General features: G+C 41.2%; 1 protein-coding gene and 1 pseudogene across 1 annotated transcript; both read right to left on the bottom strand.

Annotated features, from left to right (window-relative positions):
- Window positions 1-973: 973 nt before the first annotated feature.
- On the bottom strand, window positions 974-2,229 carry LOC137943038 (aspartate carbamoyltransferase 2, chloroplastic-like; annotated as a pseudogene).
- Window positions 2,230-16,674: 14,445 nt separating this feature from the next.
- Window positions 16,675-18,203, bottom strand: LOC137943037 (pyrophosphate-energized vacuolar membrane proton pump-like; the record flags this gene model as incomplete). The annotated part of the gene is made up of 1 exon (XM_068788734.1): window positions 16,675-18,203. A coding segment is annotated over one exon (684 nt), but the record flags the coding sequence as incomplete, so codon positions are not given.
- Window positions 18,204-23,832: the final 5,629 nt, after the last annotated feature.

Raw genomic sequence — 23,832 nt, 5'->3', positions numbered from 1 at the left:
TAACCCCTTTGTTACAAAACCAGCAGCTTTATCTATGGATCCCTTACTGATGAAGTTCACACAAACAACAACATACTTCTGCTGTTGAAGTCTTTGCTACACCCATAGACCAATATGGTGGATACTTGTGTTGGCAGCAGCAACATTGCAGGAATTCTACTGAAAGGAGTCACCAAGAGCAAGTAGTGCGCTCTAGGGAATTTTTGTAGCAGCAGCGTGGAATTTGGTAGTCCTTTCCATGTATGGCATCACTATTGCTGTCAAAAAGACAGCGAGGATTGCTTCAACTGTCCCAGCTGCCCCTAGGTGATGACCATCAGCTCCCTTTGTTGAAGACAATGAATAAGCCTCTGAAAGTGTAGAGCCCAACAACATTGTTGTCCATGAGACTGCCTAGATATTGATTTGTGTTCTATCCACAGTATGAAAAATTATTCTCCACAATATATTCTCCACCATTTCTAGAAAAACCACTGTTTTCAGTAGTGGTTTTTGGCTGTCTAGCAGCAAAGGGAAGGCATAGTCTGATATTTTCTCTCAAATCAAAATCAAAAACTCATTGGCGCCAAGTGTGAGGAAATGCTAGACGTTTGGTAATTTATCCTCCGACCAGGATAAAGGATCCCATTGAAGCGGCTAATCCCATGCATATTGTATGTACATCTGGTGACACAAATTGCATAGTGTCATAAATAGCTATTCCGAGGATTACCCACCCACCGGGATAGTTTATAAACAAATAAAGATCCCTAGTCATATGCTCAATAGTGAGATATATCATGAAACCCACAATTTGATTTGAGATCTCGCTATCAATCTCTTGCCCTAAAAAAGTAATCTTTCTCGATGAAGTCGGTTGATTAGGACAAAATTTCCTTAGGAAAGGCACATGCACCTTTAGATGCATACGGTTCAAAAAAAGAATTTATGAAAGAATGAAATGCAATTCATTTATTCTGCACTATCACTGTTTTCAGCACTGGTTGCTGGCTAGCAGCAATATTTCCGTGCACTGCAGCAGCCTGTGTCCTTGGCTGTCTAGCAGCAATGGGTCCTTGGCACAACAACACTCTTGTTGGTGGAAGAACCCATGAGCCTCTCCCAAATAGAAAACATCATGGACTTCATCACATTTAGCCGCCACTTCCATCAAATCTGTGCTTTCTTTTCACTCTCTCCCCTTAGATGTCAGGTATTCCTTGATATCATCCTTCATCTTCACTACATCAGGAGCCACAAAGTAGAATTTCACATCTTGGTACTTCCTGAGCAGATAAGCTAATGAGTGAACAGGTATGCCATTTGCCAAATCTCCCACTAAATCAACACTAATGCCATCCAATTTGCCTATCTCTCTTCCGATCGTATACACATCCAACAGAGCCTGTGTAGGGTGCTGGCCTAGACCATCCCCAACAATAATAACAGGAATCCCTATTGTTGATGCACTCTTCTGGCAGCACCACTTTCAAAGTGTCTCATGACAATTATATCAGAGTATCCTTCGATAGTTCTTATGGTATCTTCAAGTGTTTCTCCTTTTTCTAGTGAAGATAATTCCCGTCCATTTTCTGTCATCAAAACTTCTCCACCCAACCTGTTCATGGCCGACTCAAAGGACAATCTGGTCCTAGTTGAAGGTTCATAAAAGAGATTGGCTATGAGATAACCCCTCAAAATTTGACAGTTAGAAGAATTTTTCTCTATCTTTTCCATTTCTCACGCTTCAAATATTGCATTAAGAATATATCTATCAAATTGTTAAGCCTCAATTACATCATCTAGCTGAAATTTTTCTCCCACAAAATAAGTTGTAATTCCAAAACCTGAGGAAAAGCATTGAATTCCTTGATCAAGTGACATTCTTTCAGTTCGTTCTTTCAACCAGTCCATACATGGCAAGCCTCGTTGGTCTGATGGAAATGGACTACTATACAGAAAGTTATGAACCAGAAAATGTTTAGATAGAGATCTTGCATAACCACACGAAGTGGCTTGATGACACTTTGTTATGGTGCCCCTTGCATAACCCGTAATCATGGAATTCCACAACACTAAATCTCTAACAAGCTTGTTGTCAAAAACCTGATTTGCTAAATCTACTCTTCCCAAAAACATCAAACTCCTTAACATAGGATTCCAATACTCCATTATTTCAGCCATTTCATCAAGCACATTAATTGCTTCTTGAATAATTTCATGATAAAAAAATGCAAGTGCAACTTCCATGGCACTTTTGACAGAAAACCCACCAAGCACAAGTATGCCTCTTCTCCTCATTACAAAATAAACATCAGAAGTTGCTTAATGACAACCTTTCTTGCAAACAAAAGTAATAGCATCATTATACAACCAACCAAGCATCTTCACTACACCCAAAAACAATTTATCTCCATTTCTTACCACGTTGGCTCCCTTTTCATATTCAGAACTCCCACTGAATTGAAACATTTCCATGAACAGTGCCCGAGCAACAAATATGGAACCCAAAAAATTAAGCCCCACATTTTCAATTTGACAACGAACATAAGCACAGGTACTGTGCGCAGCAACAGAAAAACAAATCCCCCAAAAAACATTTTAGCATTCCCGAAATTCCAAAAAAAATTCCCTTATTGCGTTTTAGACCCAAAATTTGGGATTTCGTAAAATTGTCTCTGTTACTCTACTTCACGAAACAATTGAATGCCATTGGAGAGCAATTTATTAAAACATAAAGGGATTTGAGAAAAGAGAAGACAAAATTTGGAGAAATTCGGCGCAGGAGTTTACCCAAATGTTTATGGAAGTTTTTTTTCAACTGTGCTGCCGAGACCGAGAGTGAGGTTGAGAGGGAGAGTGAGAGTCCGAAAGCCAAAGCCCATCGGATTTGCTTCCAATGGCACCGATGGAGCCTCCTCTTTTCTGATGATAAACAACAGCCTTTTGGGGTTTCGTTGCGGGGAGCTTTTCCAAGATAGAGAGCTCTCGGATTTTATGCTTCTTCTGTTCTGGGAGACATATGGCGTCCCATGAGAGGGGGTTCGATGCTGAACCCAATTCAGGATTTTTCGACGAAGGTTGTGCTGAATACCCTTCCGATTTTGGAATTGCCGAGTCCCCGCCATCTGATTTCCATGCCCGGAATGACTCTGGCCATTTTTGTGTCACCTATTCTGGGAGACGTTTTTCATCCCATGAGAAAGGTTTGTTGCTTGCCTATGCCTAAAGACCTCTAAGCACCACTTCCCTCAACTCATTAATGCTATTCTCCATTGTGTTATCCTGCTCTGATACCAAGTTATTACGGTCCTGGATTTGACACATGGATTCGTAGGGAGGAAGAAGAAAAGACGAAGATCAAGCCAAAGGGAAGCTTGAAAACCCTAGGTTCTTTGAGGAGAACACACACCCCTAAGCTCGTTGAGGAAAACTCAAAACCCTTGTTTACTCTAAATCAATGTTTCTCTTTCTCATTACTCTTACCCCTTGAATAGGGTTCACCCTTACAAGGTTTAACATAAAATATTATAAAAATACCCCTATAAATAAAATATTCCAAAAAATGCCCATATGGCCTATTAATTCTTTAACTGAAATAAAATAAAATAAAATAATTAAAATAATAATTGTATTGCCTTCATAATAGAACCTCTATTTATGATGGAGGAAAGTAGTAGAGTACAACTAGAATTAAACTACCCTTGTCCCAATTACACCCAAACTCTAACACTTAAAGATAAGTCCTAGAATAATAAAATAACCCAATATAAATAGAAGATTAACATATCTAAAACACCTCTAAACTAAAACACTTACGTGGGTCCATATGTTATGGGTTTGGGCTAATCTTCTAACTTTCGTAGATATGTGGGCCTTCCTTGGTCATGTGGGCTTGGACCCATCTTCTATGGGTCCATATCTTATGGGTTTGGGCCCATCTTCCAACACTCTTAGATATGTAGGCCTTCTTTGGTCGTGTGGACTTGGGCCCTTCTTCCAACAGTTCTTATAGAGAACTCCTCTTCTTAGAGCTCCTTTCAAGTATCACAATATTCTTTCTAGTGCCTCCCAATGAGTAAGTTGTGATTTGTGCATGTATTGATTCACCACACTAACAATATATAATATATATAGCCTTTTTAGATAGAGATAAATGAGTTTCCCCACAAGTCTTTGATATTTTCCGATATACACATCTTCTCCAGTGGTTGTAGCTAATTTTTTATTTGAAACCTTAGGGGTTCCTGCTAGTCTATACCCCATCAATTCTGTCTCCTCCAATAGATCAATGACATACTTCTTTTGAGACAGTATATTACCAGGTTTGGACTGAAGTACTTCAATACTCAAAAAGTATTTAAGTTGTCCAAGATCTTGTCTTGAACTTGTCACATATCTTTTCCTTGGTTTTCTGAATGCCCTCGAGATCACTGTCGGTTAAGACATTATCATCAACATAGACGGCCAAAAGCACTTTCCCTTTAGGTGTATCTTTAAGAAACATGGAGTGATCTAAGAAACATCTGTGTAATCTGGCCCGTATAAATGCTTGGCTAAATTTATCAAACCATGCACGCGGAGACTGTTTCAGACTATAAAGGGATTTCTTCAATCAACATACTGACTCCCCCTCAACCAAAAATCCCGGTGGTTGTTGCATTTAAATTTTTTCCTTTATATCCCCATCAAGAAAAGCATTTTTCACATCAAGCTGATAGATTGGCCAGGAAGAATTAGCAGCAAGAGATAATAAGATATGTATGGAGTTCTATTTGGCCACCAGAGAGAACATTTCTTCATAATCAATCTCGTAACACAGAGTATAGAATTTGGCAATGAGGTGGGCCTTAAGGTAAGCAACTAACCCATCTGATTGGGTTTAATTGTATAGACCCACTTACAAGTGACAAGTTTTTTTTTTTTCTGATGGAAGAATAACTAGAGCCCATGTCTGATTCTAATAGAATGCCTGCATTTCTTCTTCCATTGCGGCCTTCCACCCTGGATGTTCTCAGAGCTTCCTGATAGGACTGTGGGTATGAGGTGGAGGAGATAGACGCAAGAAATTGACAATATGAAGAAGATAAATTATGGTGAGACACAAAATTTGATATGGGGTGAGAAGTAGTGGGCCTAGTACAAACTCTGGGTTCTTTCCTTAAGCCGATGGGTCGAGTATCATATTGTGGTCTAAAAGGAATAGGAGAAGAAAGATTTAATGGATCTACAAACTACGCAGGTGTGGTGTCAACTAGTGCTTCAGGGGGTTGAACAATTTCCGTTGCACAAGGCATAACCAGTCGAGGAGAGGTTGGTATAGAGGAGAGACTTGGAGGAGCATTTTTAGAGTAGTATGAAGAGTCTTCAAAAAAGGTTACATCCCTAGACACAAGTAACCTTTTGAAGAGTAGAATTTTAGCAAACATAACCCTTCTATGTGCAAGAGTATCCTAAGAAGATAAACTTGACAAATTTTGATCAAATTTATTCTGTTGTGGGGAGGTAATATGAACAAAGCATTTATAGCCTAAGACTTTCAAGGGAAGCAAAAAAGGATCACCATGTGGAAACAATAAGGATTATGGGGATCAATGACCGAGAACGGAAGAGGGTAGCCTATTTATAAGAAAGCATACAATAAGGATGGCATATGACCAATAAAAGTATGGTACTTTAATTGTAGACAATAAGCCACGAGCTACCTCAAGACGGTGACAATTCTTCCATTTTGCAACACCATTTTGTTGAGGGGTGTAGATACAAGATGTTTGATGAATAATGTCATTCTCTTGGTAAAAATAGTCGAGATCACTAGAAGTATAATCTTTGGCATTATCAGACCTAAGTACTTTTATTTTCTGACCGAATTGAGTGACCGCCATATCATGAAAGGATTTAAAAATTAATGGTATTTTAGATCACTCTTTAAAAAGAAATAGCCATGTGGTACGAGTAAAATCATCAATAAAGGTAATAAAGTTCTTAACTCGGGAAATGTTTGATATGTTCATGGGTCCCCATGCATATGTGTGAATCAACAAAAACGGAGCAACACTTTTAAGTTTAGGACGAGGAGAGTATGTGGTCCTCTAGTGTTTGCTTAGTTGATACACTTCACAATTTAAATGTAACATATCCTTAAAGGTTGGAAAAAGAAGATGAAGAGATTGTGAGGATGGATGTCCCAATTGATTGTGCCAAAGACTTGTCTCAGTGTGCTTGGTTGAGACGACATTTATTTGAGGCACATCTAGGTAGTAGAGCCCCCCTTATTCATGGCCTCCACCGATCACCTGTTTCGTTGTGTAACAATGTGGTATCCACCATGGTGTACGAGCTAGTGGGATCCACCATGAGGATGTGGGACACCAAGAATAGTCCTCACTAAAGCTAGCACGAGGTAAGGAGTTAAGAAACACAAGCTAAAATGAGTTAGAAGTCTTGAAGATCAAGAGGGACCACAAAGATACCACAAGCTGGCAACCTTATCAATATGAGCTGGAAGATCATGTGGGACACACAAGGATAAGGCCACGAACTAGCCTCCTCCCTTATATTCACGTGAATGAAGAAAGAGTTCTAGTTCATCTCATATTAGTCTTCTAGTAGATTGTGTTGATAGACTTATCTGAGAGAGTTAGAGTTGGAATGTAATTAGGAGATTGAAAGGCTGATTGTATAAGGACTCTATATCTTCCTCTACTATAAATAGAGGTGATGTAGTTCAGAATTAATCAAGTTACACATCTCCTTCTTGAGTTAATCTCTCTCTCTCTCTCTCTCTCTCTCTCTCTCTCTTTGCTTGGCGCCACCTCTCTTTTCTCTTTTCTTTTTTCTTCTCTCTACTCGAGAGCTCTTCTTCTATTTTCTTCTTTTTCTTTATTCTTTATCTCACTTGGAATTATGGAAAAGGGATCCTAAATTCAACATGGTATCATATCATTAAATTGAGGATGCCTCATTAAAAGGAATGCTCGAAAGAAGTAATGATCAACACCACTCAAAGAAGGCTCTTTTGTAAAGGAAAATCACAAACCGTTAGATAAGTGCTTAAATTTTTTTCCTTCATATTAGTGGTTTCAGAATTTAGAAGATGATTTAATGATGATTATGTGAATGCTTTCATATTATTATATTGTGGATATGCATGCCTCTCTATCTAGAAGAAGCTATCAAAATAGTTTTGTCGGTTTGAAAATTTTGTTAACCAAGACCAGTCTGTGATCAGATTGTTGAAATTTTTTTTTCCTGTGGGAGCAAGAGTCCCATGATATAGAAGATTTTTATTGAGTCTCTTATGAGTGGTATTAGAGAAAAAGTTCCCCATACATCGAGTTGTTTGAAGAGTACTACTTGGTGTTATTGATTAAATTTTTTTTGAAGAAGGGCCTATCTTGGCTGAAGAGAATATGAATATCAAAAGTGATATACTGAGAATTACCACCATACCCTTATGTGGGGTATCAAATTTTATGAGTTGGTCCACATCTTTTCGGAGGTTCCTTATAACAAAAGACCTACTTCGTCACCTCACCACCCGAGGACCACCTATTGATGAAGATGATAATTTTTATAACAAATGGTTGAAAAATGATACTTTGGTGATTAGTTGGCTAATCAACAGCATGGAAGAACATGTCTCCAACAATGTCATTCATCTTAACACTGCTAAACAAATTTGGGAGACATGTGCTAAACTGTACTCTTGCCCGGATACTCTACATATACCATATGACATTCTCCAAAGAATGTTGAATACTAAACAAAGAGAAAATATCCATAAGTACTTGGCCCACTTTAGAGGCTTTCTTCAAGAGTAGAAGTTATCTCAGACTTCAACCACAAATATTTTTATCCAAGATAAGCAAAAGAAAGCCTTAATTACTGCTATTTGCCTTGCAAATATTAAACTCCATCTTGAGATTGCCAAGAGTCAACTTCTGAATGCTTCTGCTATCCCCAAGTTTGATGATGTATGTGCAACACTACTTCGTATTCCAGACACTTCTTCCTCTACTACTGAAGCATCATCCGCTGTGTTCTGATCATAGAGGATCATCATCTGACCATGGCCGAGGTCGAGGCAGAGGTTATAGAGGAGGTAGAGGAAGAGGTGGAAGGACTGTGATAAGCCCCATTTCCATGGATCAACCACCCGATGATCTCCTCTTGGTTCCGGATCGGAAGACGTGAGGATAACCAAACTGTCGAAGGAAGCTTACACCTTAGGCCTCGTCAAAGAAAGAACCCGATCTCGTTTACACTAGTCTAGATCAATGCTTAATTCATTACTCAGCCCGACCTCCCTATAAAGGGAATTAGGGAACGCATGCAAGCAAAGGCCCAACCCGAGGGCACAAGTTTGAAAGAAATTACAATAAAACCCTCCTAATAACATAAACTGGGAATTGCATAAATTAAACCTTGCATCTATTGATTACTCTGGGTGCTATGGAATCCATAACATCACTCCCCTCCTGGAGAAAGAGCTTATCCTCAAGCTTGTAAGTTGGGATAGATAGCACGGAAGACTAGAACGGTTCCCATGAGGCTTCAGCAGTGTCAGCCTCGGTCCACTAAACAAAAATCTCCCACACACCAGGTATACAAAGAGCATGCAACACAAAAGCAAGAGATGGTAGCATACGACGGCAACAGTTCCCCCAAGAACGGTTGCAGGGTCAAGAACCCCATCCCCTTCAAGAAGGTATACATTTTTTCTCTCTAAACCCTCTTCTGGTTCCAACTTCCATTTCTGAATCTATGGAGTTTGAATGGTGCTTCACCATATCTAATAGGGCATAAATCAGCTGCTTCAAAAATCCTGACACATCAACCACATCTATTGTCCTCTGTTTGTGTTCTTTTGCTACACAGACTAGCAGGGTAGCCCCACCAACTCTCACCTCTGAACTTGAGGAATGCATAAACGTACTAACAAGAGATGCAATAAAGCCAGGGTGCCCAACCATGAGGTCACCTAGTAGGACTAGTTGTTCACCATATAACCGAGAAAGAATTTCTATAGCATTGTCTTGAGCTGGATGGGTCCCACCAGCGAGGCAACGAACTAGAGGCTCTATGCTTGATGGAACTTTTGAAATGGCAGTCTAAGGAGGGTATGCGAAATTCATACTTGGCTTTGTTTTGGCCAAAAGGGAAAGCACTTCCAAAGCATCAGATGAATCTGTTCCTTCCATGTCCATGGCATTTAAAGAGTCAAGTGCCAGGATGTTGAGAGAACCTTCTCCTAAAACTCTTGTCAAAGCAAAGACCACATTCTCAGCAAGAGCTTCTCCAGCTATTTGTGGGTCTGAAAGAAGATTAGCCAAGGCAGCAACAACAGTCTCAACTGCATTCATGGAAGAAGTCTTTGCCAGCTTGATTAAGGGTTTGATATCACCTTCAACAATACAAGGCATCTTACTAGCTGTCTTAACCTGTGCAGAGCGGGATAAATCTCCCAAGGCCTGAGTAGATTGGGTTGCAATAACCTGAGTTTTGCTGGTCAAAAGTTTCATGCATGGATGAAAAATCTCATCAGTTGCAAGGCTATCACAGATATCTTTCCGTGTGTTGAATAGATCAGCCAAGACAAAAGCTGCATGGTCTTGAGTTTCTTCATTTGAGGAGTTAAGAACTTGAACCAGAGATCTCAGCCCTTTATTTCCCAACCCTTCTGTTGTACTAAGTCCTTTTGAGAAGCCATTGTAAGCACATGCCCCAAAACAGAATTAGAATAAGCTTTCAATCTAGGAATATCTCCCAGGAGCAAAGCTAAAAGTTGGTTCACAGTGGCAGAGTCTGCAGATTGGATAAGCTTCATAAGAGCCTTTGCTGAAGCCTTTTGTCCCTTAGAGCCCCCACTTTTAAGAAGCCAAAGGAGAGTAGGGACTACACCTGCACTCTCCACACATGCACGAATATCTTCACTGTGGCAGCATAAGTTCCACAGTACATGTGCAGCATCCTCTACTACTTGTTGAGATCCCAACTCTAACAATTGTACCAAAGGAGGGATCCCACCTGCAACTGTAATTGCCCATTTGGAGTCATCAACATGGTCTGACAAGATCACCAACAAAGAGACAACATATTCTTGATGTTGTTTACCTGATAGCCCCAGTAATGAAATTAGTGTAATATTTTTCGTTGGATGCCAATGCTGCATTGCCTCCACAGCAGCAATTTGGAAAGTTGGAAGTGGCTCTCTTGCCCACCCCAAGAATACTACGATAGCGGAAATTTGAAATTGAGTCAGGCTGTATAACCCAGCCACAGAAAATTCATTCCTCCACAAAGACCATTCCCAGTACCCCCAAAAAAATGTTATCTCCATTTTGTTGTACGTTGGCTTCCTTCTAAGAGGCAGAACTCCCACCCACTTGAAAATTTTCCAACTCCACGACCAAGCCTAGAACAGTCTAATCAATTCTTTTATTTATAGAAACAAGATTAGCACCGAGATCTGCAAATTGTTCACTGAGCAGAGTCACGTGATTTGTTTGATGTGTAATGTGAAAAGGAGCCTCCAAAATAAAATTGACTTTTCCATACGCAGGCACATACTGCTGTTTTGCCATCTCCTCATAGATCCCATGTGCTTCCCCGACGTTCCTGTTGTGGCAGAATGCGACTATCATGGCGTGCCAAACATTCTCATTTTGACCGGGCATTTCAGAAAATATTTTTAAGGCACCAGGATTATCCCCAAATTTGAAATCCATATGAATCAAAGAAGGGTCCCCGAAGATATAAATTTCTAAACCCAACTGGAAAATCGGGTAGTAGTCTCTTGGGAGAGCTCGCAACATCTCACCAGATATCAAGACCACTGGTCTTGACAAACAAAAACTGGAAGGTACCTTTGAGAAAACATTTGATATGAAGAGATCCTGGGATTCATCCTGCAATCCAGGGTCACCAGCGAACTCACAATTGGAAGCACAAAATTCGTTCAAGTCGGTGTCAATGATTCCAACCCCGAACTTCATTCGTTGATTATTGTAGAAACCAGAATCGAAGGGCCAGGAAATTTCATCTTCGGCAACAGTATCGTTATCAGTGGCTTGTTGAAGCAGTTCCAATTCGAAATCCTCTAGATGAGACCTCTCTTATTTTGCCAGGGCCACAATTTCTACTTCGAAATCGAAATCTCTGGATTTTTTTGCTTGTCAGTTCGCATAAGACATCAATGGTGCATGGCTGGATTGGTCATACCCCATGCTGAGAGGTTGCCAACGATGAACAGAATGAAGGAGTGGCCAAAATTTAGAGCCTGGTTTGACGAACGACGAACAGGTAGTTTGGTTCTGCGGATTTGAGGTCACCCCGCTGTCTGATTTCGGAAGTTCGGAAAGCTTTTCTAAGACAGAGAGGTCTCAGATTATAGGCGACTTCGGTTCGGGAAGATGTACGACATCCAGTTAGAAAGGGTTTGATGGCGAACCCCCTTCCATTTTTGACAACGAAGGTTGTGCTAGGTTGTTATGTACTTAGTCAATACCACCCAAAAGACCAGTATGTCAGAAGCGGAAGACCTAGGTACCAAACCTAGGACCAGGGGGTCATTGTGGCCCATAACACCACATCACCCCTTCGCGAGTCGACGAACACGACGACACAATGACACAAGCCCGACCCGATTTTGTTACCTGGTGTTTCCCCCGACCCTACCTATATTTTATTCCAGCCTTTGCACGCGATGCAACGACATTGACCCAACCCGAGTTCCGTTACCTGGTGTTTCCCCCAAACCTACCAGTATTTAAATCCAGCCTCTGCGCCATTATCGGGAATCGAACTTGTGACCTAGCCAAAGCTTTGATACCAAATGTTATGCACCTAGCCAATACTATCCAAAAGATCGGCCTGTCGTGAGCGGAAGGCATAGGTACTGAACCCTGGACCAGGGGGTCACTGTGGCCCATAACATGGCCGCAGAGGAGGCAGTGTAGATAGAGGTGTGGGGGTGGTGGGGGTGGTGGTTGGAATGCCGATTGGAACTGTTCGGAAGTACAGTATCCTGTGCCATATACTCTTTCATACGAAGAGTGAATTGATGAATTGAATTTCGAAGTTCCCTTAATTTTGTTCGAACAGAGGCGACAAAAGTCTGAGATTCCATTCAGATTTCTTCCATAAGATTTCGCATATCATTAGGAGAGGATGAATCACCGATAGTGGTCGGCTCTGATACCATGTTGATAAGCCCCATTTTCATGGATCAGCCACCAAACGATCTCCTCCTAGTTCTGGATCGGGAGACGTAAGGATAACCAAGCTTTTGAAGGAAGCTTGCACCTTAGGCCTCGTCAGAGAGAGAACCGGATCTCGTTTACACTAGTCTAGATCAATGCTTAATTCATTACTCAACCTGACCTCCCTATAAAGGGGATTAGGGAACGCATACAAGCAAAGGCCCAACCTAAGGACACAAGTTTGAAGGAAATTACAACAAAACACTCCTAACAACATAAACTGGGAATTGCATAAATTAAACCCTATGTCTATTGATTACTCTGGGTGCTATGGAGTCCATAACAGACTGGTACTGGCAGAGCAGATGGCAAAGAATGTACTCATTGTAAGAAATTTGGCCACACTATAGATCAATGCTATTACAAGGATTCCAAGGCATGTAGTTACTGTGGATAATATGGCCATTATAAAAAAATATGTTATAAAGCCAATGGACAGTTAGAATTGACAAGGGCTAATCAAGCCTTTGTAAGTGATACGAAAGAAGAACAACCCACAAAATCAGCAGCACAGAAATGTTTTTACTGATGAAGAGTATGAGCTATTTCAGACAATGAAGACAATGTTGGGTTCTTCTCCTAGTTCCTCCGCAACCACTGCTGCCACTACTACTTCAGGTATGCTATCTGCCTCATCTTCATCCTAGATAATTGACTCTGGAGCCTCCGAGCATCTTATAGGTAGCAAAAATTTATTACATTCTCTATCTCTGAGTCTTTCACACAAGTTTGTTACCATAGCTGACGGTTCTCAAACCAAAGTCCAAGAGAAAGGTTCCACTTCTGTCACACCATCACTTCCGCTCACTGATATTCTTTTTGTTCCTACTTTCTCTTTGAATCTATTATCTGTTAGTCAACTGGCAAAATATTTTAATTGCTCTGTTACCTTCTCACCCACTTCATGTGTCTTTCAAGATCTTATAACGAAGTAGGTGATTGGTGGAGGTCATGAACAAGGGGATTTTACTACTTGGACGTGCCAAAAATGAATATGGTTTCCACTACTGAAAAAATGGTTGGGACATCCATCTGCATAGTCTCTTCATTATATGTTTCCTTCTCTTAATGTAAGGTCATAATTTCATTGTGAGGTTTGTCAATTGAGTAAATATCAAAGGAATACATACTCTCCTCATCCAGAAGTCAAAAGTGTTACTCCATTTTCTTTAATTCATACTGATATTTGGGAGCCCTTGAGTGTCTCCAACATTTCTCAAGAAAAATATTTTACTACATTTATTGATGATTTCACTCGCACAACTTGGTTGTTTATATTTAAGGAGTGTTATGAGATACCATTTATTTTTAAGTCATTCCATGCTATGGTACTCACACAATTTGGTCAGAAAATAAAAAATCTCCTGTTTGATAATGCCAAAGAATATGTTTCCAAAGACCTAGACTCTTTTTGTCAAGAAAATGGCATTATCTATTAAGCATCATGCATCTACACTCCTCAAAAAAATCATCATATTCTTGAGGTAGCTCGAGGTTTATTATATGTCATGAAAGTTCCATACTTTTATTGGCCTCATGCAGTCCTTACTATTTGCTTTCTTATAAATCGTCTACCATCTTCCGTTCTTGGTAATAAATCTCCTTTCGATTATTACATAATGATGATCCATTTTTACTACCTTTGAAAGTCTTCGGATGTCAATGTTTTGTTCATAATTCATTTCCTAGACACAACAAACTTGATCCTAAATCTATCAAGTGTATCTTCTTGGGATACTCTCGTACACAAAAGGGTTATGTTTGTTATAGTCCCACTCTTCAACATTTATTTGTGTCCAGGGATGTAATATTTTTTAAAGAATCCTCATTTTATTCTGATAGTGTTCCTCCTGGTCTATCCTTAGTACCAAGTTCCCCTCAACCGGTTGTGCCTCATGATCCATAGATTATTCAACCCCCGGAGCAACTGGCCAACACCACACTTGCCAAGTTAACATATCTAACAGAGGTAAGTCCTTCATCACCAGTTATTTTTTGCCCTCAATATGATACTCGTCCTATTGCTAAGGAAATAACCTAGATCATGCACTAGACCTTCTACTTCTCATCCCATTTCAAATTTTGTGTCTCAACATCGCCTCTCACCTTTATGTTGTCAATTTCTTTCTTCTATTTCCTCCATATCTGTTCCACAGTCCTATCAGGAGGCTCTACAACATCCTGGGTGGAAGGCAACAATGGATGAAGAAATGAAGGCATTTAATGACAATCAGACATGATCACTAGTTGCTCTTCCAACAGATAAAAAACCCATTGGTTGCAAGTGGGTTTATACTGTCAAACATAATCTGGATGGGTCAATTGCATGACTGAAGGCTTGACTAGTTGCCAAAGTTTATACTTAGTGTTATGGAATTGATTATGAACAAACCTTCTCTCCAGTGGCAAAAATGAACTTGGTACGTATATTATTATCTCTGGCAGCCAATTCATCATAGCCGATATATCAACTTGATGTGAAAAATACATTTTTGAATGGGGATATTAAAGAAGAAATTTATATGCAACAACCACCTGGGAATGTGGTTTAGGGAGAGTCAGTATGCCACCTAAAAAAATATTTGTATGTCTGAAGCAGTCCCCTCGGGCATGGTTTAAAAATTTTAGTCAAGCCCTCACACGGGCTGAATTTTACAGATGCTCTAGAGATCACTTAGTATTTATTGAAAACACACCGAGAGGTAAGGTAATTCTGGCTGTATATGTTGATGATATCATTTTAACTGGCAGTGATTCTGAGGGCTTCCAGAAAAAAAAGGAAAAAATATGTGCTGAATTCAAGAAGAAGGATCTTTGAATACTCAAATATTTTTTGGGTATTGAAGTATTACAATCCAGACATGGGATTGTGCTATCCCAAAGGAAGTTTTCTCTTGATCTACTAGAGGAGATAGGAATGATGGGATGCAAACTAGTAGACACTCCTACAGACTCAAATACAAAATTATGTGGAGGCACTGGAGAAGATGTTGGGAAATATCAAAGAAAGGTGGGAAGACTCATTTACCTGTGTGTAACAAGGTCGGATATATCATATGCAGTAAGTGTGGTAAGTCAATAGATGTACAAGCCACAACTGAGTCATTGACAAGCACTTGAAAGGACACTACGATATCTAAAAGGAGCTCCAGGAAAAGGGCTTCTCTATAAAAACCATGGTCACTTCAACATCAAAGGATACTCAGATACAGATTAGGCCGGATCCCCAGATAACAAAAAATCTACTTCGGGATTTTGTACGATGGTTGGAGGGAATTTGGTTACATAGAAAATCAAGAAGCAAAATGTAGTAGCACGGTCTAGTGCAAAAGAAGAATACAGAGTCATGGCACACACTGTTAGTGAACTCCTATGGATAAGATCTCTTCTCACTGAATTGGGATTCTACAAAAAAGCTCTGATAGATCTATATTGTTATAAGCAAGTAGCAATACACATTACATCGAATCCGGTCTTCCATGAAAGAAGAAAGCATATTGAAGTGGACTGCCATTTTATACCAGAAAAGTTCTGAGCAAGTTTTTTTTATCTCTAAGGCATATATCATCACAAAGCTGAGTTGCAGATATTCTCACCAAGCCGATCACTCACAAGATTATGTCTACCTTATGCAACAAGCTGGACATTTATGATGTTTTCTCACCCCCAGCTTAAGGGGGAGTGTTATAATTTAACACCCACCATGGTGCACGAGCTGGTGGGACCCACCATGAGGATGTGGGACACCAAGAAGTGTCCTCACCCAAGCTAGCACGAGGTAAGGAGTTAAGAAGCACAAGCTGAAATGAGTTAGATGTCTTGAAGATCAAGTGGGATGCACAAAGATACCATGAGTTGGCGACCTTATCAATATGAGATGGAAGATCATGTGGGACCCACAAGAATAAGACCACGAGCTGGCCTCCTCCCTTAAATTCACGTGAATGAAGAAAGAGTTCTAGTTCATCTCATATTTGTCTTCTAGTAAATTGTGTTGATAGACTTATCTTAGAGAGTTAGAGTTGTAATGTAATTAGGAGATTGAAAGACTAACTGTATAAGGACTCTATCTCTTCCTCTACTATACGTAGAGGTGTTGTAATTCTTAATTAATCAAGTTACACATCTTCTGCTTGAGTTAATCTCTCTCTCTATCTTTTCTTGGCGCCACCTCTCTGTTATGGTCCCAGAACCCACAATTTGATTATCAGGGAAGAACAAGGAGGAGAAGCAAATCAAACTCGAAGGGGAGCTTGAAACCCTAGGTTCATTGAGGAGAAAACCGATCCTTGGGTTCATTTTCGGAGAATGTTGATCCTAGGGTTCGTTGAGGAAAATGTCGATCCTATGTTTTTGGTGAAATTAGGCTTGTCCCTTTTCATTCCAGGTCATCCTTTAAATAGGACTCATGTCCACAAGGTTCAAGAAAAAATTACAATTTTGCCCCTCCATGGCATTTAACATGAAAAGAAACTAAATGACTACATAACTGACTCAGTCGTGATGTCTCTGCCTGACTTGGCCCACTATTGGGTTCATAACATTACACCCCTCCTGGAGAACGAAGTTGTCCTCAAGCTCGAAGGTAGGGTACGCTTGCCGAAATGGCTCCTCATCATCCCTAAGTAGCACCCCTTTAACTGTGTCAGCCCAGTAGACGATACAATCGGTGTAAGTGTGCCAATGTAGCACCATAGATGGAAAGTTTGTGGGATTCAAAACCCTCCTCTGAGACTCCGTGTTAGGAGTACGTTCCACCTGAATTTTTTTTTTTTTTTTTTTTTGTGGTGACTGTAATGAAAGTTGTTGAGCAAAGAAATGATCACCTCATATATAAGCATTATTAGCAGCTAGAGAGTGTTGGGTTGCTGACTTCATCATCCTCAGTGCATCATTCCAATGATTCAAATAAACATCATCCTCCTCCCAGTCAAGTTCAATTGGGACTGAAAATAGTTGGCCTGAAATCTTGTGCACCTGCGTTCCACTTTTTGTATTGTTTATCCCATACTAGAGACCAACAACATGAGCCTCATAAGAATCTTCATTCAAGTAAGCCATCAACAGCCGAGCAAAAATTTCAGTGAGATCCTCTGCTTCTGAAAAACAACTAGAATGCGGGTAGTGAGCCTACCATAGTTTCCCTTGATGTAATGCACTCAAATTTGAGCAAGCTGTGAGTAAACCCACTAGAGTAAATTGATGAAGAATTGATTGTAAGTTCATCACCAATGTGTAGGCAGTAGTAAAAACGTCAAGATCAAACAAATCTAAAATTTACAAGTGCTCATCAAACCCAAAAAGTGCACCATGGGGGATCATCTCCTTCAGTGAAGCATCTGGAGAAATCTTGACACAAGTGGCATAGTTAGGCTTTGCTCTTCCCTCCATTAGTCTTGGGATTGTGTTAAACTGCCTCCTAACTTCTTCCACCATTGTTAAGGCTAAACTTCCCACACTCCTCATGGTCATGGCAGAGAACCAATAGGGTAGCATAGCTCCAAAAATTAATCCAAAAATGGCAAAGAACCATTGTCCAACTGCATCAAGAGCATCTGTTCTTTCCCTACTTTTGTGATGCATTCCTGCCATCTCGGCAATACCACTGGCATGATCACTAATAGGTCCATAGACATCAAGGGCAAGCTCTGTTACCATTGTGATAAGCATTCCCAAAACTGCAACAGAAAGTCCATATATGGTAACAAGACTGAAATTTACGTAGATGGCTACTGCAATGGCAAAAATTGGAATTATGACAGATTTTGAACCTAGTGCAAGGCCACAGATGACATTTGTTGCTACTACTGTTCTACAAGAGGCAGCAATATCCTGCACAAGACTGCAAGCATTGCTAGTGTAATATTCTGTTGTATATCCAATAATGAGTCCAGTATATTCCTCCTCCAACTCGTCCAAAGAGTGCCATTGAAGATGCTCTAAGACATACCCAGTAATGGATTAGTACAGTCTCTCCCAGTCATCTCTATAATGTATCTCGAAGAGATTAATAGAATTATACAAACCAAGCAAACCACTTGTAATTAGAAGAAAACCCATCACAGCCCCTAATATGGAAGTAGTAATATAAGCCTTCCCTGTGCCCTTTGTAGGCTCTAAGGTTATTTTGGCATTAGCATATGTGGCAACCCTCATTCCAAGAAAACCAGAGAGAACAAAAGTTATAGCACACAAAACACTTACCATTGTCACATCATTTGCTTTTGGACATTTACTCGGCATCCTTAGGCCAGGGCTTCCCTGTAGGTGCTATCCTTGACATAACCCTCCATCATAGAATTCCAGGAACCCACCCCTGGTCGAAGAATTTCATCGAACAGTGACTGAGAGGACATTACACATCTGCAAGCTGAATACATGTGAGCCAAAGAATTCTGCACAAACTTATCAGATTGAATGCCACTCCTAGATACATGACAATGAACATACCCACGGATTATGTTCTCACCAACAGCAATATAATTTATCCGTTGAATTATATTCTCCATCCTATTCTCCATCCGTAGACCAATATAATTTAGGACTAATTTGCCAACAGAAACTTCTCTATAGTTCTTCTGAGATGACTCATGAACAGCAAATATTGCACTCTGGCGAATTGTTGTATCAGCAACAGATAAATTGGTATTTATTGCCTCAAACACCTTCACTATGGATATGATGAACATAGAATTCATCTCCTGGCCACGCTGGCCGATTTCCTCCACACCATCATCTGGGTCCTCGTGCTATGGTGGCAATGTCCGACCGAGCCTCAATGTTCCAGAAGTGTCTGCCTTTGTCAATGAGACATGCTCCACGACAAAATCAATTTTTCTGGAATTTGGCTCTTTCCTCTTCCCACCACCGTCGTCATCGAGAAGAACTACCGTAGGAAGCTTTTCCCGACGACGAATAGCAGAGGCATATGGCCAGAATTTTTCATCGAGATTCTCGGCTCCAGAATTTCTAGGCTTGGAGGGTTTAGGTCGACCCTCTGTTGGACAACCATTCCTGATGGCAAACAGGAAATCTCAGGAACTTCTGACACAGAGGCCCCACAGTGGCCGCCATTCCCGTTTTGCCAATGTTTGATCCGAGCGGTAGTTGGCCTGTTCCCGATGGCAAATAATAGCAAATCAGGGCTGGCACTCGTCGGACTACTCCCCATGTTCGAGATTCCAGACTCTGGATTTTTTTTTGTCCTGTTCATATTTGTATTTATCAACGAGATCTTCCCAGCATCGATGTCTCCTAGAATAATGACCTTAGGAAGCTTTGTCAATCGACGAACAACAACAATGTTGACGAAGGAGGCATCTGGCTAAACAAAAAATAGGCAAACCCAAATCGGGTTGTTCCCCAAAGATTTGAGGTCGAACAACTTTGGAATGGGCAAAATTATTCGCTGAGATAGAGGTTGCACCGTCTTCTTCCAGAATGGTGATTTTCCCCTCTGAATCCTTATCACGTTGTGTCTTTATTTTGGCCCCTCACTCTGACATTTCAATGAAAATATATCGTATATTATCACGTATTGCCAAAATTCTTTCTTTACTCACTGCTGCTAACTCATCATGTATTGCCAAAAATATTTCTGTGTGCACTGCTGCAAGATGATCATGGATTAGCAATTGTTCCTCTACGATGACCTTCCTCTCTGTTGGGATCTTCCCGAGCCATGGATCGAGTCACCCTTCTTTCCTCTCTTCCGTCCATATTGAATCTTGACGCTGGAAGAGGATTCTTGTTTCTAGAACGTGGAATGGTGGAATTTGGAATGGAATGATTGAGCTTTGAAGGAAACTCGACCTGGACCTCAGAGGGAGAATCTGACCTAGACCTCTGAGGGAGAAACCTGTTTAATTCTAATTTTCTCAATACTTACTTTCCTTCACCTTGACGTCCCCATAAATAGGGTTGAGGACGGAAATACAAATTAGACCCATGGGTCAATTGGTTCATGCCATATTACATCTAAACCAAACCAAACCAAACCAAATGGAATTACATTAAAATCAAATTGACATAATTTAATTCCTATGCCTGTTGATAACTCGTGATGCTATGAAGTCCATAACATCACCCCGCTCCTGGAGAAAGAGATTGTCCTCAAGCATGAAATAGGGGTAGAGGACTCTGAAAGCTGCTAAGGGCTCCCATGTAGTGTCACTGGGGTCAGCATCAGCCCATTGCACTAGTATCTCCCAATCACTCTGAATCCGATGAGCTTGTAACACCTGTGCTGGAGTAGAAAGGATGTCCCTCATGTATTGGGGGCAGAGGGGTGTGCAGCAAGGGAGAGTCGACTTGGAAGGCCTTTAGTTGGGAGACGTGAAACTCATTGTCAATCCTTGCCTCTGGTGGAAGCTGCAATTGGTAGGTGATTGTGCCAATGCGGTCCATCACCTAAAAGGGACCATAATACTTCGGAGAGAGCTTGTGGCATTTGGAGGTTGTCAGTGATAGATGCTTGTAATGTTGGAGATGCAACCATACATAATCTCCTGGAGAAAAGAAGACTTCTCAGTGCCTCTTGTCATAATATAATTTCATAGTATTTTGGGCCTCCTGGAAATGAGTGTTCACCTCAGTGATCATGGTGCCTCTTTCTGCTAACGTTTGGTCCAAAGTAGCCTTGGAGGCACCTGGTTCATACGATAAAAGTCGAGGTAGGTCTCTGCCATATACTACCTTGAATGGGGTAGTTTCGAGTGCGCTGTGGTAGGTGTTGTAACAAAATTCAGCCCAGGCCAGCCATTTAACGCACCTTTTAGGTGAGTCCCCCACGAAACAATGAAGATACATCTCAATTTTTAGGATGACAACCTCGGTCTGACCATCAGTCTGCAGATGGTAGGCGGAAGAGAATGCTAACGTTGTGCCTTGCAGCTTGAATAGTTCTTTCCAAAATGTAATGGTAAAGATGGCATCTCTGTCACTGGTAATTGAGATAGGCATCCCATGTAACCGGACAATATTATCCATAAAGAGATAAGCTATGTGAGCTGCAGTGTATGGATGCACTAGAGGGAGAAAATGGCCATACTTTGAGAAACGATCAACCAGTACAAATATAACGGATTTGCCGGACGACGAGGGAAGGCCATCTATGAAGTCCATGGAAATATCTGACCAGACCTGTGATGGCAGTTGAAGTGGTTGGAGCAAACTTGTTGGACTTAATGATTTAGCTTTATTCCGTTGACAAATCTAACAAGCCGCCACATAATCAGTTATACAATGCTTCATACCCGTCCAATAAAAATCCTGACTGATCCAGAAATATGTTTTTTTGCCGGCCCTCATGTGTACTATCATCGAACGAGGCTAGAATGTTGTGAATAAGTGGTGACGTGTGGTGTAGAAAAATCTGGTTTTTGAAGAGGACAAGACGAACCTGAACCGTCCAATGTTTCTCCAATCTCCTCTGCTGAATCTCATGATATAAAGCAATGATTTTTGGATACTGTTGTGTTTCCTCCCGAATAGAATCCAACAAGAGAGCTCTGGCTGACTAATGGCATGTAATTGTGGCTCTGGAATGTCCCAGCAAGACAAATCGTTAGCCCCCACTTTCAAACTCCCAGGTTTATACTCCACGGTAAAGTCAAACCCCATCAGTTTACTTAACCAGTGTTGCTGAAGTGAGGTAGTGAGGCGCTGCTCAAGAAGATACTTGAGGCTGCAATGATCAGTATGAATCAAAAATGAGTGCCCCCAGAGGTAAGGCCGCCAATGCTGTATTGCTTTAGCTAAACCGATCAGTTCCCTCTCATAAGCTGCTAACTTCTGGTGGTGTTGGCCAAGCTAGCCCCCCCCCCCCCCCCCCCCTCCCCCCGAAGCATCACATTCCACCACAAAGGAGTCATCAAAGTCCGGTAGCTGGAAAACCGGTGCGGATGATAATGCCTCTTTCAACTGCTGAAAGGAATGTGCCGGTGTCTCGGACCAAGTAAAGGCATTTTTCTTGAGTAGGTTGATGAGCGGTGCTGCAATATGGCCATAGCTGCGGATAAATTTCCTGTAATACCCACCGAGGCCCAAAAATCCCCTTAACGCTGTAATGGAGGTGGGAGGAGGCCAATCTGTGACGGCCTGAATCTTACTCTGGTCAACCTTCACCCCTACTACTAAAATAACATGGCCCAAGTATGCCACTTATGAGATACCCATAGAACATTTGGACTGATTTAAAACCGAATGATGTGAGCGGAGAAGAGTAAATACCTGGTGAAGGTGCTGAAGATGTTCTTCCCAATTGTTGCTATACACCAAAATATCATCAAAAAATACCAAAACATATTTCCTCAAGAGAGAGGAAAGTACCTCATTATTGAGGGCCTGGAATGTGGAAGGCGCATTGGAGAGACCAAATGGCATCACGAGGAACTCGAAATGACCGTGGTGCATGGGGAAAGCTGTTTTCTCCACATCTGATGGATGAACACGGATCTGATGATAGCCAGACATCAAATCCAGCTTGGTAAATATAGTAGCACCATGTAACTCATCTAGCAACTCGTCGACCACTGGGATGGGAAATATGTTTTTAATGGTGTGAGCGTTGAGTTGCCTGTAATCCACACAAAACCTCCATGACTTATCATGCTTGCAGACCAGTAATACCGAGGAGGAGAAAGAAGACCTACTTGGCTGAATAATTCCCTAGGCTAGCATATTTTGGCACTGCCTTTCAATTCCATCCTTCTGTAGGTGGGGGTAATGGTAAGGCCGCACCACTACATGTTCAGTGCCCGTTTTCAATCGGATGTTGTGATCACAGTGCCGAATAGGCGGAAGAGCAGTAGGTTCATGAAATATATCCTCAAAGTCTGTAAGTAATTGAGATAACTTACTATTGTTGGGGCTATGGACCTGAACAGTCTGAACTGCGCAGGGCACTGGTGCCTGGGTGCCATGCAATGTGATCTGACGGTGGTCCTCTGTGAAGGTCATGGTCAGATCCTGAAAATCCCATAAAATAGGCCCCAACAGTTGGAGCCATTTAACTCCAAGTACCAAATCAAATCCTGACAGTGGAATCACCAGGAAATCTGCAATAAAGGAGTGTCCCTCAATATCAAAGTGGGTGGCTAGAGATATGCCTACACTGGGAATTTTAGCCCCATTGGCTACTGAGACAGAGAGGTCCGTCTGCTGTTGGATGACTAACCCAAGTTGTTCAGCCGCTGGCTGACTGATGAAATTATGCGTGCTACCAGAGTCAACTAAAGCAAGTAATTGTAGATGATGTAACTGGGCTTTAACTTGCATGGTGTTAGAGCCGCGCAGGCCAGTCATGGCATGAAGTGAAATCTCTAGACCCTCTTGGTCTGTCTCCACAATTTCTTCCTCTGGTAGTATGTCCTCACAATACTCCCACAGACACACACTGAATAATCTTTTGCATATGTGACCCTGGACATACTGGTCATCACAGTTAAAACAAAGGCCCTTGGCCTTTCTTTGTTCCATCTCCTGTCTATTCAATTTTTTGAAGTAAGGGGCTGGTGGCATAGAGTTAGAACTTTCTGGTCGCGGTGCTACACTGGCTCCAGAACGTGAGGCCCAGAATATGGTACTGGCG

This window comes from Aristolochia californica, unplaced genomic scaffold, assembly GCF_029961685.1.
Source record: "Aristolochia californica isolate CCGP_79_NKW_82.1479 unplaced genomic scaffold, dmAriCali1.0.hap1 SCAF_10, whole genome shotgun sequence".
Taxonomy (NCBI): Eukaryota; Viridiplantae; Streptophyta; class Magnoliopsida; order Piperales; family Aristolochiaceae; genus Aristolochia; species Aristolochia californica.
Note: the sequence above shows the minus strand (reverse complement) of the source record. Positions and strands in the feature narration are given on the sequence as shown.